Raw genomic sequence first — 14,295 nt, 5'->3', positions numbered from 1 at the left:
GCCCCACTATGGTTCTGCCTGATTGGCCTATGTCCTTCCATTTCTCTCCCTCTCTTTCTTTAGAAAGAAGAAATGATGAAGAAAGTGTTCTTGGAATCCATTTCTGGCAGAATTGTGTGAGCTTTCCTTTAAATTGTTAATGAAATGCTTGACATTTTCCTCCGCTTTATAAACATTCTGTGCAAATCATTTAGAATCCTAATGGAAAGTAATGTTCCACTAATGCAGGCTATCAAATGCCATTTTCTTTTGAAACAGTGCCTTAGAAACAAACAGTATGGGGCCCCTTTACACTCACAAATTTCACCCACAAATCAATGAAGCCCAGTGCTGGGGTTGGGGACTAAAGCTACTGCCAAGGGAAACAGACAAGGCGGCCAGGACAGGCCCCAGGGTGAGCCCCCAGCACTCCATGGGGTCCTCAGCTGTCGAGCATGCAGTTCTTGGATGTGGAGCCTTCCAAATGCCACCTTTGGCATATGTGTGCCCCCTGGCTGACCATCACCCTTCTAACGACATAAGCTGCCTAGGGACTGAGCTGCTGGCCAAGCAGGGCTCCAAGCACCGACACGCAGGGTCTGGGTGAGGAGGCCACAGAACTCACTGTCCACCAGTGTTTTCTTCTTCCAAGTCAGATGCACACAACAGACTCCCTGTGCGGCCACTCACTGGTCACAGCTTCCCTGTGATCAAGAATCTTGGAAATAAATCATTCTTGAGGTTCCTGAACATTTTATAACATCCCCCAGTATTCCCTCTTAATGATATAAAATAAAATATCTGTAAGGTCAAGTGCCCAGTTCTGCTGCTTCTGGGTATGCGAACTTGAAGAAACCTCTTCACCTCTCTGAGCCTCCACAGCCCCATCTATAAAATGTGTTAGCACGTTACCTGACCCGTGGTAACTACTCAATAAGTGTAACTGCTGTATTGTTACATTATTATTTATTTTTTATTATCACTTTCTTGCAATATTGTTATGAGATTGAAATGAGTTATGTACATAAAGCACCAAATACTACTACTACCTGGCGTAGTTTTGGCACTCGAATGCTATGTCCCTTTACCCTTAATTTGATACTTCAATGAAAATACTGCTCCATGTTTACAGAGCACAGCTCTGTCCACACTGCCCACCTGAGAGGTCCAGGTTAGAGCCCCTTCAGGTGGGTGAAGACGCCTCCATCAAAACAAAGTGAGCCCGCCTTGTAGCAGACGGCAGCAGGGCGTCTCAGGGGCTGACCCAAGGCCCCGCCTGCAAGAACCACCCCCTGCTTGGACGCGGGCTGGAAGCGTAGAGGAGCTGGGGTAGGGACTGAGCCCGGGGTCCTGGGGTCTGCAGCTTCTGCTGCATTCAGATGTAATACAGCGGGGCCAGGGGACAGCTGCGGTTGGACCCGTTTTCAAAGGTTTTCATGAGTTTGTTTATATCCATCTTCTTTCTAAACAGAAATTTCGAAATGGCTTACATTAATATATGTTTTTCAGAATGGAGTTTCTCAGGACCAGAAATAGAAAAGTAAAGCCAGAAAAAATAGAAAAATAATATATTCTCATCCAAACAAGAGAAAATTTTAGGGTAAAAGTGGGCACTATTAAAAACTACTAGAGCACAGACGTGCACTGGGACCACCCCAAGCGAACTGGGATGCATGGTCACCTCACAGGGGCGGGGGGCACACATTCCAGCCACAGTCACTCAGCGGTGGCTCGCATCTGGCATGGAGCTTCCTGGAAGCCAGGGAAGGTGGGGCATGGAATGGGGTGCACAGTTCCTTTAAAGAAGGAAATCTCCCTATTCTTTAATAGTCACCACTTTTTCCATTAAACACTTTTTTGTTTACGCAAATACTCTTATTGAAATAAAATTTAAAGAATACCTTGAAAAAAGGAAAACATTGCCCGTAATCCTACCACATAGCCTGGTCTGCTGACAGACACTGATTCACAAAGCTGTAACCACAGTATCCTCACGACTTTGTATGTTCCTTTTCCCCTTAATATCATCCCGTGCACACTTCTATATTTCTACGTAATTTCCACACTAATAAGTTTGAATAGATGCATGATATCCCATTTTATGTACCATTATCTACTTAACCATTATCCTACTACTAACATATATGTAAAAACAAATATTGGCCATCAGGTCGTTCTCCCTTATGATTCTGTTTCTCTAGATAGTGCTGTAATGTAACAGACACAGGAATACACTTTTGCATAAATGATTTCTTCAGGATACGTTTCCAGGGATGAAGCCACTGAGAGTGCACAAACATTTTTATTAATTTTGATAGATAAGTTGATTTCCCAAGAGTCAGCCCAGGGTCAGCAAACGATGGCCTGTTAGGCAGACTACTGCCTCAGTGGAACACAGCTGCACCTATTCACTCCCACACTGTCTGTGGCCGCTCTCGCCCTGTATGCAGCAGAGTGGGTACTTCCACAGAGACAGCACAGTCCCAGAGCCCACAGCATTTACTGTCCTGCCCTCTACAGAGAGTTTGCCGACCCCCAGGTTATCCTAATGCCATTCCCACAAGCAGTGGGAGGAGGCACGTGGTACCACATTCTAATGGAAATGAACTGTGCAGGACCCTAGGGAGAGGTCAGTGGGAGACAGACATGTCCTCCGACAAGGCTGTGGCAGAATGTGTGGCACAGACTGCAGGCTGGCCCCCGAGCTGCCCTTGCCTTCCTCCACATAACACAGCTCCAGGTAGGGCGTAGCTCTGCAGCTCACCTCCACCCGCCCCCGGGGCTACGTGTCTTCCCGTGACTAAGCTCCTGCTGGCGGACGGGAGCGCGGTGACGTGAGTCCCTCTGGGCTAATTTCTGCAAGAGCCTGTCTTTGGCCCTGGACTTCCACCCTCGGCTCCTACCTTGTTGGAGCTTCTGCTTTCTGTGTCTCTGTGAGCAGAAACCACCGTTACTATAACTAGTACAGGAACGGGGACCAGGAGGGAGGTGGTGCTGTCACCAGAGCTGGCATCCGTGGCGCTGGCTCCATGGCTAGTGATGAAGAAGGGACACAACAGGTGTAAAAGCCAGTGACCCTTGTTAGGTCGTGGCAAATACTTGGGAAAACTTTTGCCTATGATAGTTTTGAAAGCATGCCACACACCGGTTGCTTCAAAGAAAAAAGCTGGGTGAAGCAGAATATTCGTGTATGTCAGCTACTCCCTGATTTAGCTGAAAGTTGTTCTAAGAAGGACAAGATAGAAGAGAAGAGAGAAAAACCAGGGATTGTGTCCCAACAGGACACACCAGAAAAGCTGACTGTTTCGGTACCCCCAAAGAACAAAAGACAGGCAGTTCCAAACTGTTCTCAGAGACTTCTCTGAGCCAAAGGAAGCCACCTGTCTGCAGCAGTGATCAAATTAAAGGTGCCATGGTCCCACTCAAGTCTGCTGTTCCGGAGGGCCTCCAGGCAGCCTCCCTAAGTGTGAAGGTTAGACAAGGAAGGAAAGAAACCAGGAAGTCTTAAGGGCAGGATCTACAAAAGAGCCCCGGGTGTGATCACCAGCACTCGGAGCTGCCTAGCAGATGCTATCCGAAGCTCTTTATGTTCTTGAGGGCACAATTAGGGAAGGCAGTGCAGGCCCAACCCAAAAGGGTCTGCATCTCCTGCACCCGGAGGAGCCCTCCAGGCCCCCGGGCAGCAGCACATGCGAGTCCCACGGGAGGCAGCTTTCCACAGTCCGCCTCCGATGCAAATGAAGACACGGAAGACCCGAGAGAGCTCAAGTCTAGGGGCACACAGGGAAAGGGCAAGAGATGCCCGCCAAGCCCCAGAGAGACCAGGGTCCACCAGGAACCCCTTTCTCTGCCCCAGCAGGGCTCCCCTGCCGTTCCCACCAGCAGCATTCCCTCACCATGGCCTGGCACCTGCCAGGTGCTTTCCAGTATACAGAGTGCATTTCTCAACTGGCTTTGCCGCTGCGTGGGGTCACTGATTGAGTTCTCAGCACTGGAATGAGTTCTGAGCACTGGAACTCAACTCAGCACTGCGTGTGTGGCTTCCGCCTGGCTGGCTTAAGAGGGAACACCTAGACCTCTGTTCCTTGTCCCCTTTCTGCTGGCTGGAGCGGCAACAGGAGGGACGACCTGGGAGCCACATGATGGAAGTGGCAGGGGTCCCTCCGCCTCGGCCCCCGAGGGACTCCAAGGAGGACAACCACCCATCCCCTTGGAGTATTCTCCCGGGATCGTTGCATGAGTGAGAAAATGCTATTTTGTTCAACACTGGTTGCACTTAGGGCTATTTTTTAAAAGCCCCCCAGAGATGTGCACATCCTGATCGCAGAACCTATGAATACGTTACCGGCCTTACACAGCAAAAGGGGGTTTGCAGGTGTGACTGACTCACGGATCTTGAGATGAAGCGATGACTCTGAATCACGGGGTGGGGCCCAATTCAATCACCGTGTGATCACTAGGATCCTCGGAAGAATGAGGCAGGGGGTGTCAGAGTCAGAGAAGGGGACGGGACAAGAAGGGCAGAGGTCAGACCGAGGCTGGGAGACGTGACGCCGTGGCTTTGAACGAGAAGCAGAGGCCCCGAGCCAGAGGATGGAGGCTGCCTCCAGGAGGCAGACAAGGCGAGCTGACGGGTTCTCCCCCAGAGCCCCCAGAACGAACACTGGCCACGATTTTAGGACTTCTGACCTCCAGAACTGTAAGGCAGATAACAGGGTTTTGTTATTTTAAGCTGCATGGTTGGCAACAATTTGTTAGAGCCTCAGTAGGAAGCTAACTCAACTGGAAAAAGAAATTCAATAGATAAGTGAAATAAATGAATGGGTACAGCCAAAGAAAAAAGTAATGAAGTGAAATTTCCTCAGGGAGCAGAGTAAACGAGCAGAGATATGGAAAGCGAGAAGGAAGAGATAAGACACAGCCGAGCCCAAAGGCTCAGCACCCAGTAGGATTTTAAAAGCAAAAAATCAGAAGGAATAGAGAAGGATAATTAAAGCAATTAAAAAACGTTTCCCTTTTTAAAAAAATAATATGAGTAATCAGATGAAAAGGGTCAATGAGAATGAAGGAAGGGGAGGGAAATACCACCAATCTCCCACACTTCTGACCGAATTCCCAGGACAGACAGACAACTTCACAATTACAATCAGAGATCGCAATACCCTTCACTCAAAAACTAAGAGAAAAGACAAAATATCAGGAAGAGTATAGAAGACGTGAACTACACTATCAAACGACTTGTCCTAATTGACAGAAACACCACGCCTAACGAGAATAGGATGCACAGCTTTTCAAGTGAAGAGCACCTACCAAGAGAGATTATATTCTGGGCTGAAAAGTAAGCCTCAAAAAACTTAAAAGGATACAATTCATGCAAAGTATGTCACCTGACCAGAACGGAATTAATCAGAAAGCTAAAGCAGAAAGATATCTGGAAAATCCCCAAATATATAGAAACTAAATAGCACAACTCAGAATAAACCATGGGTCAAAAAGGATTTCAAAAGTGAAATTAGAAAGTATTTGGAAGAGTATAAAAATGGAAACACAACATATCAATATCTAAGAAAAGGTGTTAAAGTAGTAGAGGGAAATTCCTAGCCCTAAACACATACATTACAAAGGAAGAAAGAGCCTCAGCCTCTACCTTGAGAAACTAGACAAAGAGGATCAAATGAGATTCAAAGCAAGCAGAAGAAATGAAATAACAAAGATTCAAGTGGAACTCAATGAACTAGGAAATAATAATAGGAAAATCAATGAAACAGAAACCTGGTTCTTTGAGAAGATCAATTAATTGATACACCTGTAGCCAGAATAGTCAAGAAAACAAGAAGACACAAATTACGTATTAGAAATGAGAGAGGTAACATCACTACAAAGTCTAAATATCTATAAAAGGGAATAAAAGGGAATAAAAGGGCATATATGGACAACTTTGTGCCGATAAATTTGACAAATACTTTGAAAGACGCTAACAACCAAAGCTCATTCAAGAAGTGGAAAACCTCAAGAGCCTTACGTCTATAAAGAAATGGAATTTGGTGTTAAAAACCGGTGCACAGGGAAAAATTTTTTAGGAGATTAACTTTACAGAGGGGAAAGCTGACGAACACAGCCTCAGCGAGGTGACCAAGACCATCAGCAGTTACGAATCATGCTGGTGGGACATTCCCTGAGAATGGTACTTCAGCTCGGAGGTTTTCTACCCCAGACCCACTCCCCAGTGTCATCGTGGAAAAAAAATCAGGCAAATATCCACTGAAGAACATTCTACAAAATACCTGAACACTCCCCAAACTGCCAGACTCTTAAAAAACAAAGAAAGTCTCAGAAACTGTCCCAGCTAACAGCACTGAATGTCATGTGTCATCCTGGAACAGAAAAGGGGATGTTAGGTAGAAACTGAGGACACCTGAATGAAGTATGGACTTTGGTTAATAATAAAGTATCAATGTAGGTTCATTAATTATAATACTTGTACCAAACTCATAAGACATTAATAAAAGGGAAAATGGTTTGGGGTATATGGGAATGCTCAATACTGTCCTGGTAACTTTTCTATAAATCTGAAACTACTCTAAACTTAAGTTTATTTAAAAAAAAAAAAAAAACCTTTCTCACAAAGGGTTTACCCCAGGAATGCATAATTAATTTAACATAATTCACCATGTTAACAAACTAAAACTAAAAAATATATGATGGCCGTAACAGATGCCAAAATAGGCATCTGACAGAATCTAAAATCTGTTCCTGATAAAAACTCTCAGCAAACTATTGACCAGAAGACAACTCCCTCCATCTGATAAGAGAGCTCTATGGAAAACCTACAGCTAGTGTCATACTCAGCTCTGAAACGCTGAACGCTACTCTCCCAACATCGGGAACAAGGGTATCCCCTCTGACCGTTCAATCCAACACCCGGTACTGGAGACAGGTTCTAGCAAGTGAAAAAAGCCTAGGGAAGCAAGTAAAAGGCATCCGCACAGCCAGCAAAACCGTCTTTATTTGTAGATGAAATGATCATCTATACAGATAAACTATAGAATCTATTAAAAAAACCTATTAGAACTAATAAGTGAACTTAGCCTCATGGAAGGATAGAAGATTGATATACCAAAGTCAATTTTGTTTATATATACCAGCGATGAAAAAAAATTGGAAACTGAAATTTTATAAAAATGTTGTTTAAAATCATGTGAAAAATATGAAATATTGGGACATTGATTAAAAAAATGTACAAGACCTATACACTGAAAATGGCAACACACTGCTGAGAGAAATCCAGAAAGACCTGAATAATAGAAAATAAAAATCGGAAGACTGGAAGACTCAATAGTGTTGAGTCACCACTATTTTATATATATAAAACTGATTTATAGATTCAACCCAAACCACATCAAAATTTGAGTATGTTTTTTTGGTAGTCACTGAAAAGCTGATCCTAAAATTCACGTGGGCCTGTGAAGCTACTGGAATAGCCCAGTGGTGGGTCAGAGAGTGAAACATAAAATGTGAAAGTGTAAAACTTTTGCAAAAAACATGGAAGAAAATCGTCAGGATATAGGACAAGGCAAAGAATTCTTAGACTTCACACCAAAAGCATGACCTTAAAGAGAAAACCTGATAAACTGGACTTCATCAAAATTAAAACCTTTTGGTCTGCCAAAAACCCTTAAGAGAATAAAAAGAAGCTATGGAGTGAACAAATACCAGCATATACGTCATAGGACTTGCAGCTAGAACACACAGAGAACTCTAAGACCCCTACCCTGAACTGGGAACAAGACCTGTTAAAATCCCCATATGTAAAGGATTCTTATGAATCAGTAAGACAAAGTAAACTATGTAAACAGACAATTCAGACATGAGAAAATACAAATGGCAAATTAAAATATAGAAAAAAAATGTTTAACCTCACTACTTATCACAGAAAGGCATATTAAGATTGAATACCATTTTTTACCCATGAATGTTTTGCAAAAACCAAAGCCTAAGGACATGGGTCTAGGAAAGCAGGTAATATTACATTAATAGTAACAGACCCGTTTTAGAAGGTAATTTGCATTTACTCAAACTCAGCCATTCATTTCCAAGGCTTGCCCATCAGCATATGGAGACAGACAAAGGAGATTCCCTTGAGAAAAAGGATATTAAGGTTGGAAACAACTTTAATTTCCATTAATAGGGAAATTATATATATATATATGGAAAAGCATGATGCCATTAAAAAACAGTGGGATAGATCTACATGCGCGACCAACATAACTACAGGAAATACTGATATGTTCACAACAGCAAGCAGTGGAACAACATACCTAGTACAATCTTGTATTTGAAAAACAAAATGATCTAAAGCTGTGTGTATAGCGTGTGTGCATATATACACGTACAGAAACAGATATGCCAGTGTCCACACTGAATCGCTAGCAGCGGCTGCACCTCGGGAGGGGCTGGGATGGAGGGGTCATCACGGGAGATTTGTAGCGTGAGCTACACCACTCGAATGTTGTTTTTCTCAGTTTGATTATTTTATTCAAGAACATATCTGTGTCACTTGTTTAATTAAACAACAGTGATGTAGCACTTAAGACAGGGTGTAGCATATATCACAGGTGCTCAACAAATGTTAATTCAAACTTTTAAAAAAATTAGTGAAATATTTTTGAAACAGTTAAAAGTGTAAATGTGAAGAATAATGTCTCATGATGGTTTAAGGTCTAACACATTAGATAGCAATAAGGGGTAGAGTTCTCCCTGGTGTTTAGTTTTCAAAACTTGATGTACGTGTCCTAAAGTAGGGCAGGGAAAGGGGCACCACTGGGGGCAGGGGGAGGATTCACCAAACAAGCGAGGAAGGAGCTCCAGGGTCCCGGTGCAGGCGCACAGGACACAGCGACAAGCTGCCAGCAAATGCGCCCGGCGGTGTCTTACTGCAAGGCTCCCTGACACACCAAATGGCCATCTCACCTGATGCCTTTGCTGAAGAGGAGGTGGGCACTCCACTGAGCTCACTAGGGCTCCTTTTCATGGGCCGTGGTTTGTACTCTCGTCTGGGAACACTGGATGCAGTCAATATTCTGCAATACATGTTTTAAGATCAGTCAGGTACCTGATGAAGAAGGCAAGCCTCCAGACATGTGTCCGCTCTGCGTCCACAAACTCAGGGGACAGGCAGGGTCCTAAAGGGGGTGACTTTCACACATCAGTCTTGAGCAGCCCAAGGTGGCAGGTGTGACATCCCAAATGAGGTTTTTCAACTCTATTTTTGAAAAGGGTTTGTGTCCCTGGGGTATCTAGCCAGTGCCAGGGATGTGTTGGGCCCTCAACAAAGTTGGCTGTCCCCTCTCTCCTCATACAGAGAAAGGATCACAAAATTACACTCATGAGAGCACCAGTTGAACCTCCTGCCCACAGAAATGGATGCTCCAGAGACCGGACACACCCTTTGTCTGTCCCCTACAATTATGGCATCAATCTAAGTAAAAATCCCTCCCAACTTATTCATTGTCATAATCTCACGTAAAACAATTTTCTGTTATCAAACCTAATCCATAGTTTTTTCATCCAGATTTTTAACCCACTATTTGAATTAATAGGGTTACTACATATGATATCATTAATTTTCAGAAAAGTATAGGATACACCATCATTAAAGCCACGGGGAACACAGCACCTTCCTTTGGTCATTCAGAACGTGTTTCTGGCTCTCAACACCTCCATCTCAGGGTCAGTATTATGAACACAGCTTTATATGTGTACTGGTGACATAAAAACACATCTTCCCGATATTTATACCCTTTCTGAATATCATTTCACTCTCCCCCACATCCCTGCATGTTGGCAAGAGGGTATATGCCGTTGCTACCTCCAGCTTGTAAATGGAGAGGTAAACGCTCGTCAGGTCAGCCATGAAGCCAAGACAGCTCTGCACACAGGTCATGAAAGGGGGCTTTAGTGAAAAGACAGAGGCGAAAGCCGCCAGGCCCTTCTCCCAGTTCTGTCCTATCGGCCAAAGCCACGTATGTATGATCGCGGGGCTGTCCCCACACCCAACCATGAGAGCCGCTAAAGAAAATTCAGACCAGGAGAGGTGAAGGGGAGGGGATGACGGAGGGACAGACAGACGGGTGGACTTGGACTGATTTCCCCTCGGCAGCCCCGGCTTGTAAGGAAGGCAGAGGCGCTCACCGCATCTGCAGCTTTCTGTGCAGCTCCTGCAAGATCTCTGAGGACTGTCTGTGGTAGTCTAAAGCCGCCTCTGCAAACACGGCCAGCTGGCTGACTTGTTCTACCTGCAGCAGAGGTGGAAAATTACCCCATGGAGGCCAAGCCTGTGGAACGCGCAGAGAGAGAAGAGAACACACTTCGCAGGGAAGCCCGGTGCCTGCCTCAGCTCGGGTCCTTTCCACTTAATTTCACCTCAGGGCACTGTGTAATAAACAGGCCATGGTGAAGAGCCATACATTCTGGAAAAGCATGTTCAAATTTATTTGTGATTACGAATTTGATTTAACTCAATAAAAAGTCTGTTTTCCAATTAGATGATAGTCTCAAGAGATTTTTTGCCATAAAGCTCATGGATCTGAAGATGGAGAGATAAAGCTTTTCCAATTACAAGTGAAGCCAACATTTAGTAAGTGAGCTGCTTCCTTAGTGAAGCATCTCTACAGGCACTTTCCATCTAAGTCACATGGAGAAACCAAGGAAATTAAGTTGTTCTCAGATGAGAAGGGAGCCAGGGAGCAAGGTGCGCCCCAAGGCAAGGGCCTGGCAGCCCCGTGTGTTTCTGCTGCTTCAGCACAAAGTCATTTCCCTGAAACCTAACAGCTAAAAGGGATGATCTGCAAAGACTTTGACGTCTGTCTCCCTTTCCCATGAACCAGGACATTCATGAAACTGGCGACCAAATCAATGAATGCAAGAGGTAACATTTAAAAAGCTTGGTCACCTAAGAAAGCCCAGAAGACCTGGGATGCATAACTTGAGGAAGAGAAGTCCCCAACAGGGCCGAGAGCTGCCTTGCTTCCCCATGTCGGAGGGGCTGCTGCAGGGAAGGGGTTAATGAAGCTGTTTTGCCAAGCCTCAGAGGCAGGACCGCCAGCCGAGGGAACGGCGGTCCCCAGCACGATGCCATGAACCCCAGATCCAGAGACAGGCCCAAACCACCCCCTCTTCCCAGGCTCCCCGAAGCCTCTGTGTGGTGTCCTCGCTTCATCTGCTGACGAGCCTTTGGGCACAGCCTGCCCTGCTTGCTCCCTCTCACTCACCCCCTGCAAAACCACCAGCCACCGGCTGACCACCTCAAAGACCCAGCTGTATTCATGTGATGTCACAAACCATGCTTCAGCTGCCTGTGCTTTCATTATCCTTGCCCACTTACACCACTTTACACATGGGTCCATTGCTCATTTAAGACACACCTGGGATTCCACCTGTGCCATACCATGGCCCGTGTCTGACCAATGAAATGCCATCATTTTACGTTTACCTTCCACACTCTGTGGCTGGAAGAGCAACAAGCCTTGCCTTAAATTTCCAAAAGACCAATGAACAAAAGAGAAACTGCCTGGCCCCCACAAAATCCTAAGGATTTCCTTAGTTTCACCTCTTCAGCTTTCACACCTCACTTTTATGCAAGCCCAGCGCCATGGCCTAACATGTGATCACAGTAGAATCTGCAGCAGAAAAGAATTCCTTATGGTGCAAGAGCCGTGCTGGGTAATTCACTGTGTTTAGCAAAGTTAATTTCTATTTTAATAGCCACTTTCAAAAATGCTCAACATTTTCACTTTTTTAAAGGAACTTTGAAAGATAGCTAAATGAATATTCCATGAAGCACCTGGGGGATTTGGGAGAGGGGAACGGGGATGGTCGCCAGCCAGCCTCTGTAATGTGCAAAACTACAAGATTACGTCATCTAGGGATGCACTTGTAACTGCTCATTGATCGCTGACCTTGGGAAGGAAATGGATCCCAAGGCCCCTTAAAATTTGGGGGGCAACAGCCATGTGACACAGTACCTGCGCACAGTAGGTACATCTACTGAAGGGGAGGTTACAAAGTGCAAGTCTGCTGACAGTGAAGCCACGTGGTGCCGCGAGGGGACCCTCTGCCCCCAACCAGCTGCCTTGCACCAGGAGCCGTGAGACGTGTGCTGGTGGCCTCTGCTTCCAAACCACCATTAGAATTAAACCCCTGGGCAGGTAGAACCCAGGTCACAATAAACACAGGCTCTGCAAGGCCAGAACCTGCCCAGAAGTAAAGCATGTCTTCAACAGGCCACAGCCCTCCATGGGCCAGGCCACCTGTGGGAGCCGGCACCCAGAGGAAGAATGGCTTGAAGACCACATATTCTATGCAGTGAGGGTCCCCTAAGATCAGCTCCGCGCAAGAGGGATGTGGGAACGGGTGATCGGGAAGCAGCAGGGTGGTGAGCTTCCTGCCTCAGGCCCTTGAGCAGCCACCCACCAGGGGACGGTTCTCGGGCCGGGAAGAGGACAGAGGGACACTCTGAGGACCATGCACCCGCCCCTTCCTTCTTCCCACACCACAGGTGGAGCGGCGTGTCAGCCGGGGGCCTGACAACCGGGTGTCTGGCCCTGCACAGAAGGGGCGCCAGGGGCCTGGCTCCGGGGTCCGTGTGCCTCAGGAGGTGCCTCGTCAGGCGGCCATGAGGTGACGTGGGCCTCAGGCTGTCAGCTCGGCCACCTCCCTCTCCCTGTGGGGTGCTCCAGGTCTAGACCTCAGGCCTGGGGCAGGGCGCTGAGGTCCCATGAGCTCAGGCAAGCTGCCCCTGCACACGGGTCTTCCAGGGAGTCCTGCCCTCTGGGCAGGGGTCCCGCTGATCTGCTTTGTCACAGACTTGGGAGCGAGCTCTGCCAGGCCCTCGCCCCAGCCCTCTCCACTCCTGCTCAGGATGGCTGCAGAATGTTCCATGACCAGAGTGGGTTCTCTGAGGCCTGCGTCTGCATGGGCAGCTGGGGGTGACTGAGGGCAGGAGGACCAGAGGGTTAGCTGGGCCTCTGATGTCTCCCCAGCGAGTCGCACCCCCTGTATCCCCAGGCCCCAGCAATTTCAGCACCGGCATGCCAGGTCCAAGGGGTGGGCTGGAGAAGATGCTCTATACCTGCTCACCAGTAGCCCCTGCAGACCCCTGGATACAGCCCAGGCCCACTGACACAGAAAAGGACAAGACAGTCCCCTGCGAGGCCTACCTGCTACTGCCCCAAGAAGAGGATGAAGGTGGTCCTCTGGACTTGTGAACCTCGGCTACGCACATGGCAGGGAAGGTAAAGGCACGGGTGTGCTTGAGGGGCCATACCAGCACCCGAGCCCCATCATGGCACTAAGCGGACGGCGGCTCCTGTCACCACCGCCCCTGCCGTCAAGGCAGCCTGAGGAAGGGAAGAGAAAGGGAGGGCCTCCTTCCGTGGCCTCGGAAGCCCGCCGCTGCTTCATCATTTTCACCTCCCCCCCTTGGGTGGGTCCCCAGGGCTGCTGTCGAGGACTGGGCCACCCCCCGAGAGCAACCTGATGGTGGGTTGTGAGCCCAGGCCCTGGACTGAGGGAGCAGCCCGGGCTCCCCAGAGATGCACAGGGTGCCCTGCACCCCAGGAACTTTGGAGGAGACACTGCACTTCATGCCTCTGCAGGGTCAATGCCCTGGTGTGTCTGCCAGGGTGTGTGTTGGGGGGTTTGATGCATTTGTGACAAGCAGATACTGTCACTGTCAACGAACAGACAAATGACTGTGCTTTCCTAAGGAAGGGACCACCCCTGACTTCTGCCTGACCCTGCAGGGAAAACCGGGCACCGTGATAAAACCTAACATCCCAGCCCCAGGCACCGCGGGAGCAGCTGGGCGAGGCAGCTCAGGGACACACAGGTCCCACCTCGGAGCCCAGTCCCCCAGGAACGGGCGCAGGGCCGGGGGGGTGGGGTCTGCTCGGCCGGATAAAGAACACCTGCATCTGATGCGCCACACCTCAAAAACACTTTCTCAATAGAGAATCAAATATGAATACAGCAATCTGAAACAAAACAAAACCAAAATTGCCTGTTGCTTGGGACAATTTCTAGAGGAAATCTATATTTTTTGAGGGAAAAACAGAACAAATTGTTACACCTCTTCCCATTTCCCATAAAACGTAAAAAACCTGATAAAATATTTAAAAGGAGAAACAACGGAGTGTACTTTTCAGCACGCAGGTTAATGGACCTGATTTCACGGGGATTTTCACTGTTTTCTCCAGGATTAGTAGCTTGCCAGCGTCACGGCCCCCCCACAAGTCCCCCTCCCCTGGCCAACTCGCG

General features: G+C 47.4%; 1 protein-coding gene across 5 annotated transcripts in view; it reads right to left on the bottom strand.

Annotated features, from left to right (window-relative positions):
• Positions 1 to 14,295, bottom strand: part of SH3GL3 (SH3 domain containing GRB2 like 3, endophilin A3) — a 72,414-nt gene that overhangs the window by 19,749 nt on the left and 38,370 nt on the right. For all 5 annotated transcript variants that reach the window (XM_036931973.2, XM_057494785.1, XM_057494787.1 and 2 more), the window contains 2 exons: positions 10,171 to 10,274; positions 8,950 to 9,059 (listed from right to left, as the gene is read on the bottom strand). In XM_036931973.2, coding sequence (XP_036787868.2) covers positions 8,950 to 9,059; positions 10,171 to 10,274 — 214 coding nt within the window. The remainder of the gene's footprint in view (positions 1 to 8,949; positions 9,060 to 10,170; positions 10,275 to 14,295) is intronic.

Source organism: Manis pentadactyla, chromosome 18 (genome assembly GCF_030020395.1).
Source record: "Manis pentadactyla isolate mManPen7 chromosome 18, mManPen7.hap1, whole genome shotgun sequence".
NCBI lineage: Eukaryota > Metazoa > Chordata > Mammalia > Pholidota > Manidae > Manis > Manis pentadactyla.
This window is presented reverse-complemented; position numbering and strand designations above follow the sequence as displayed.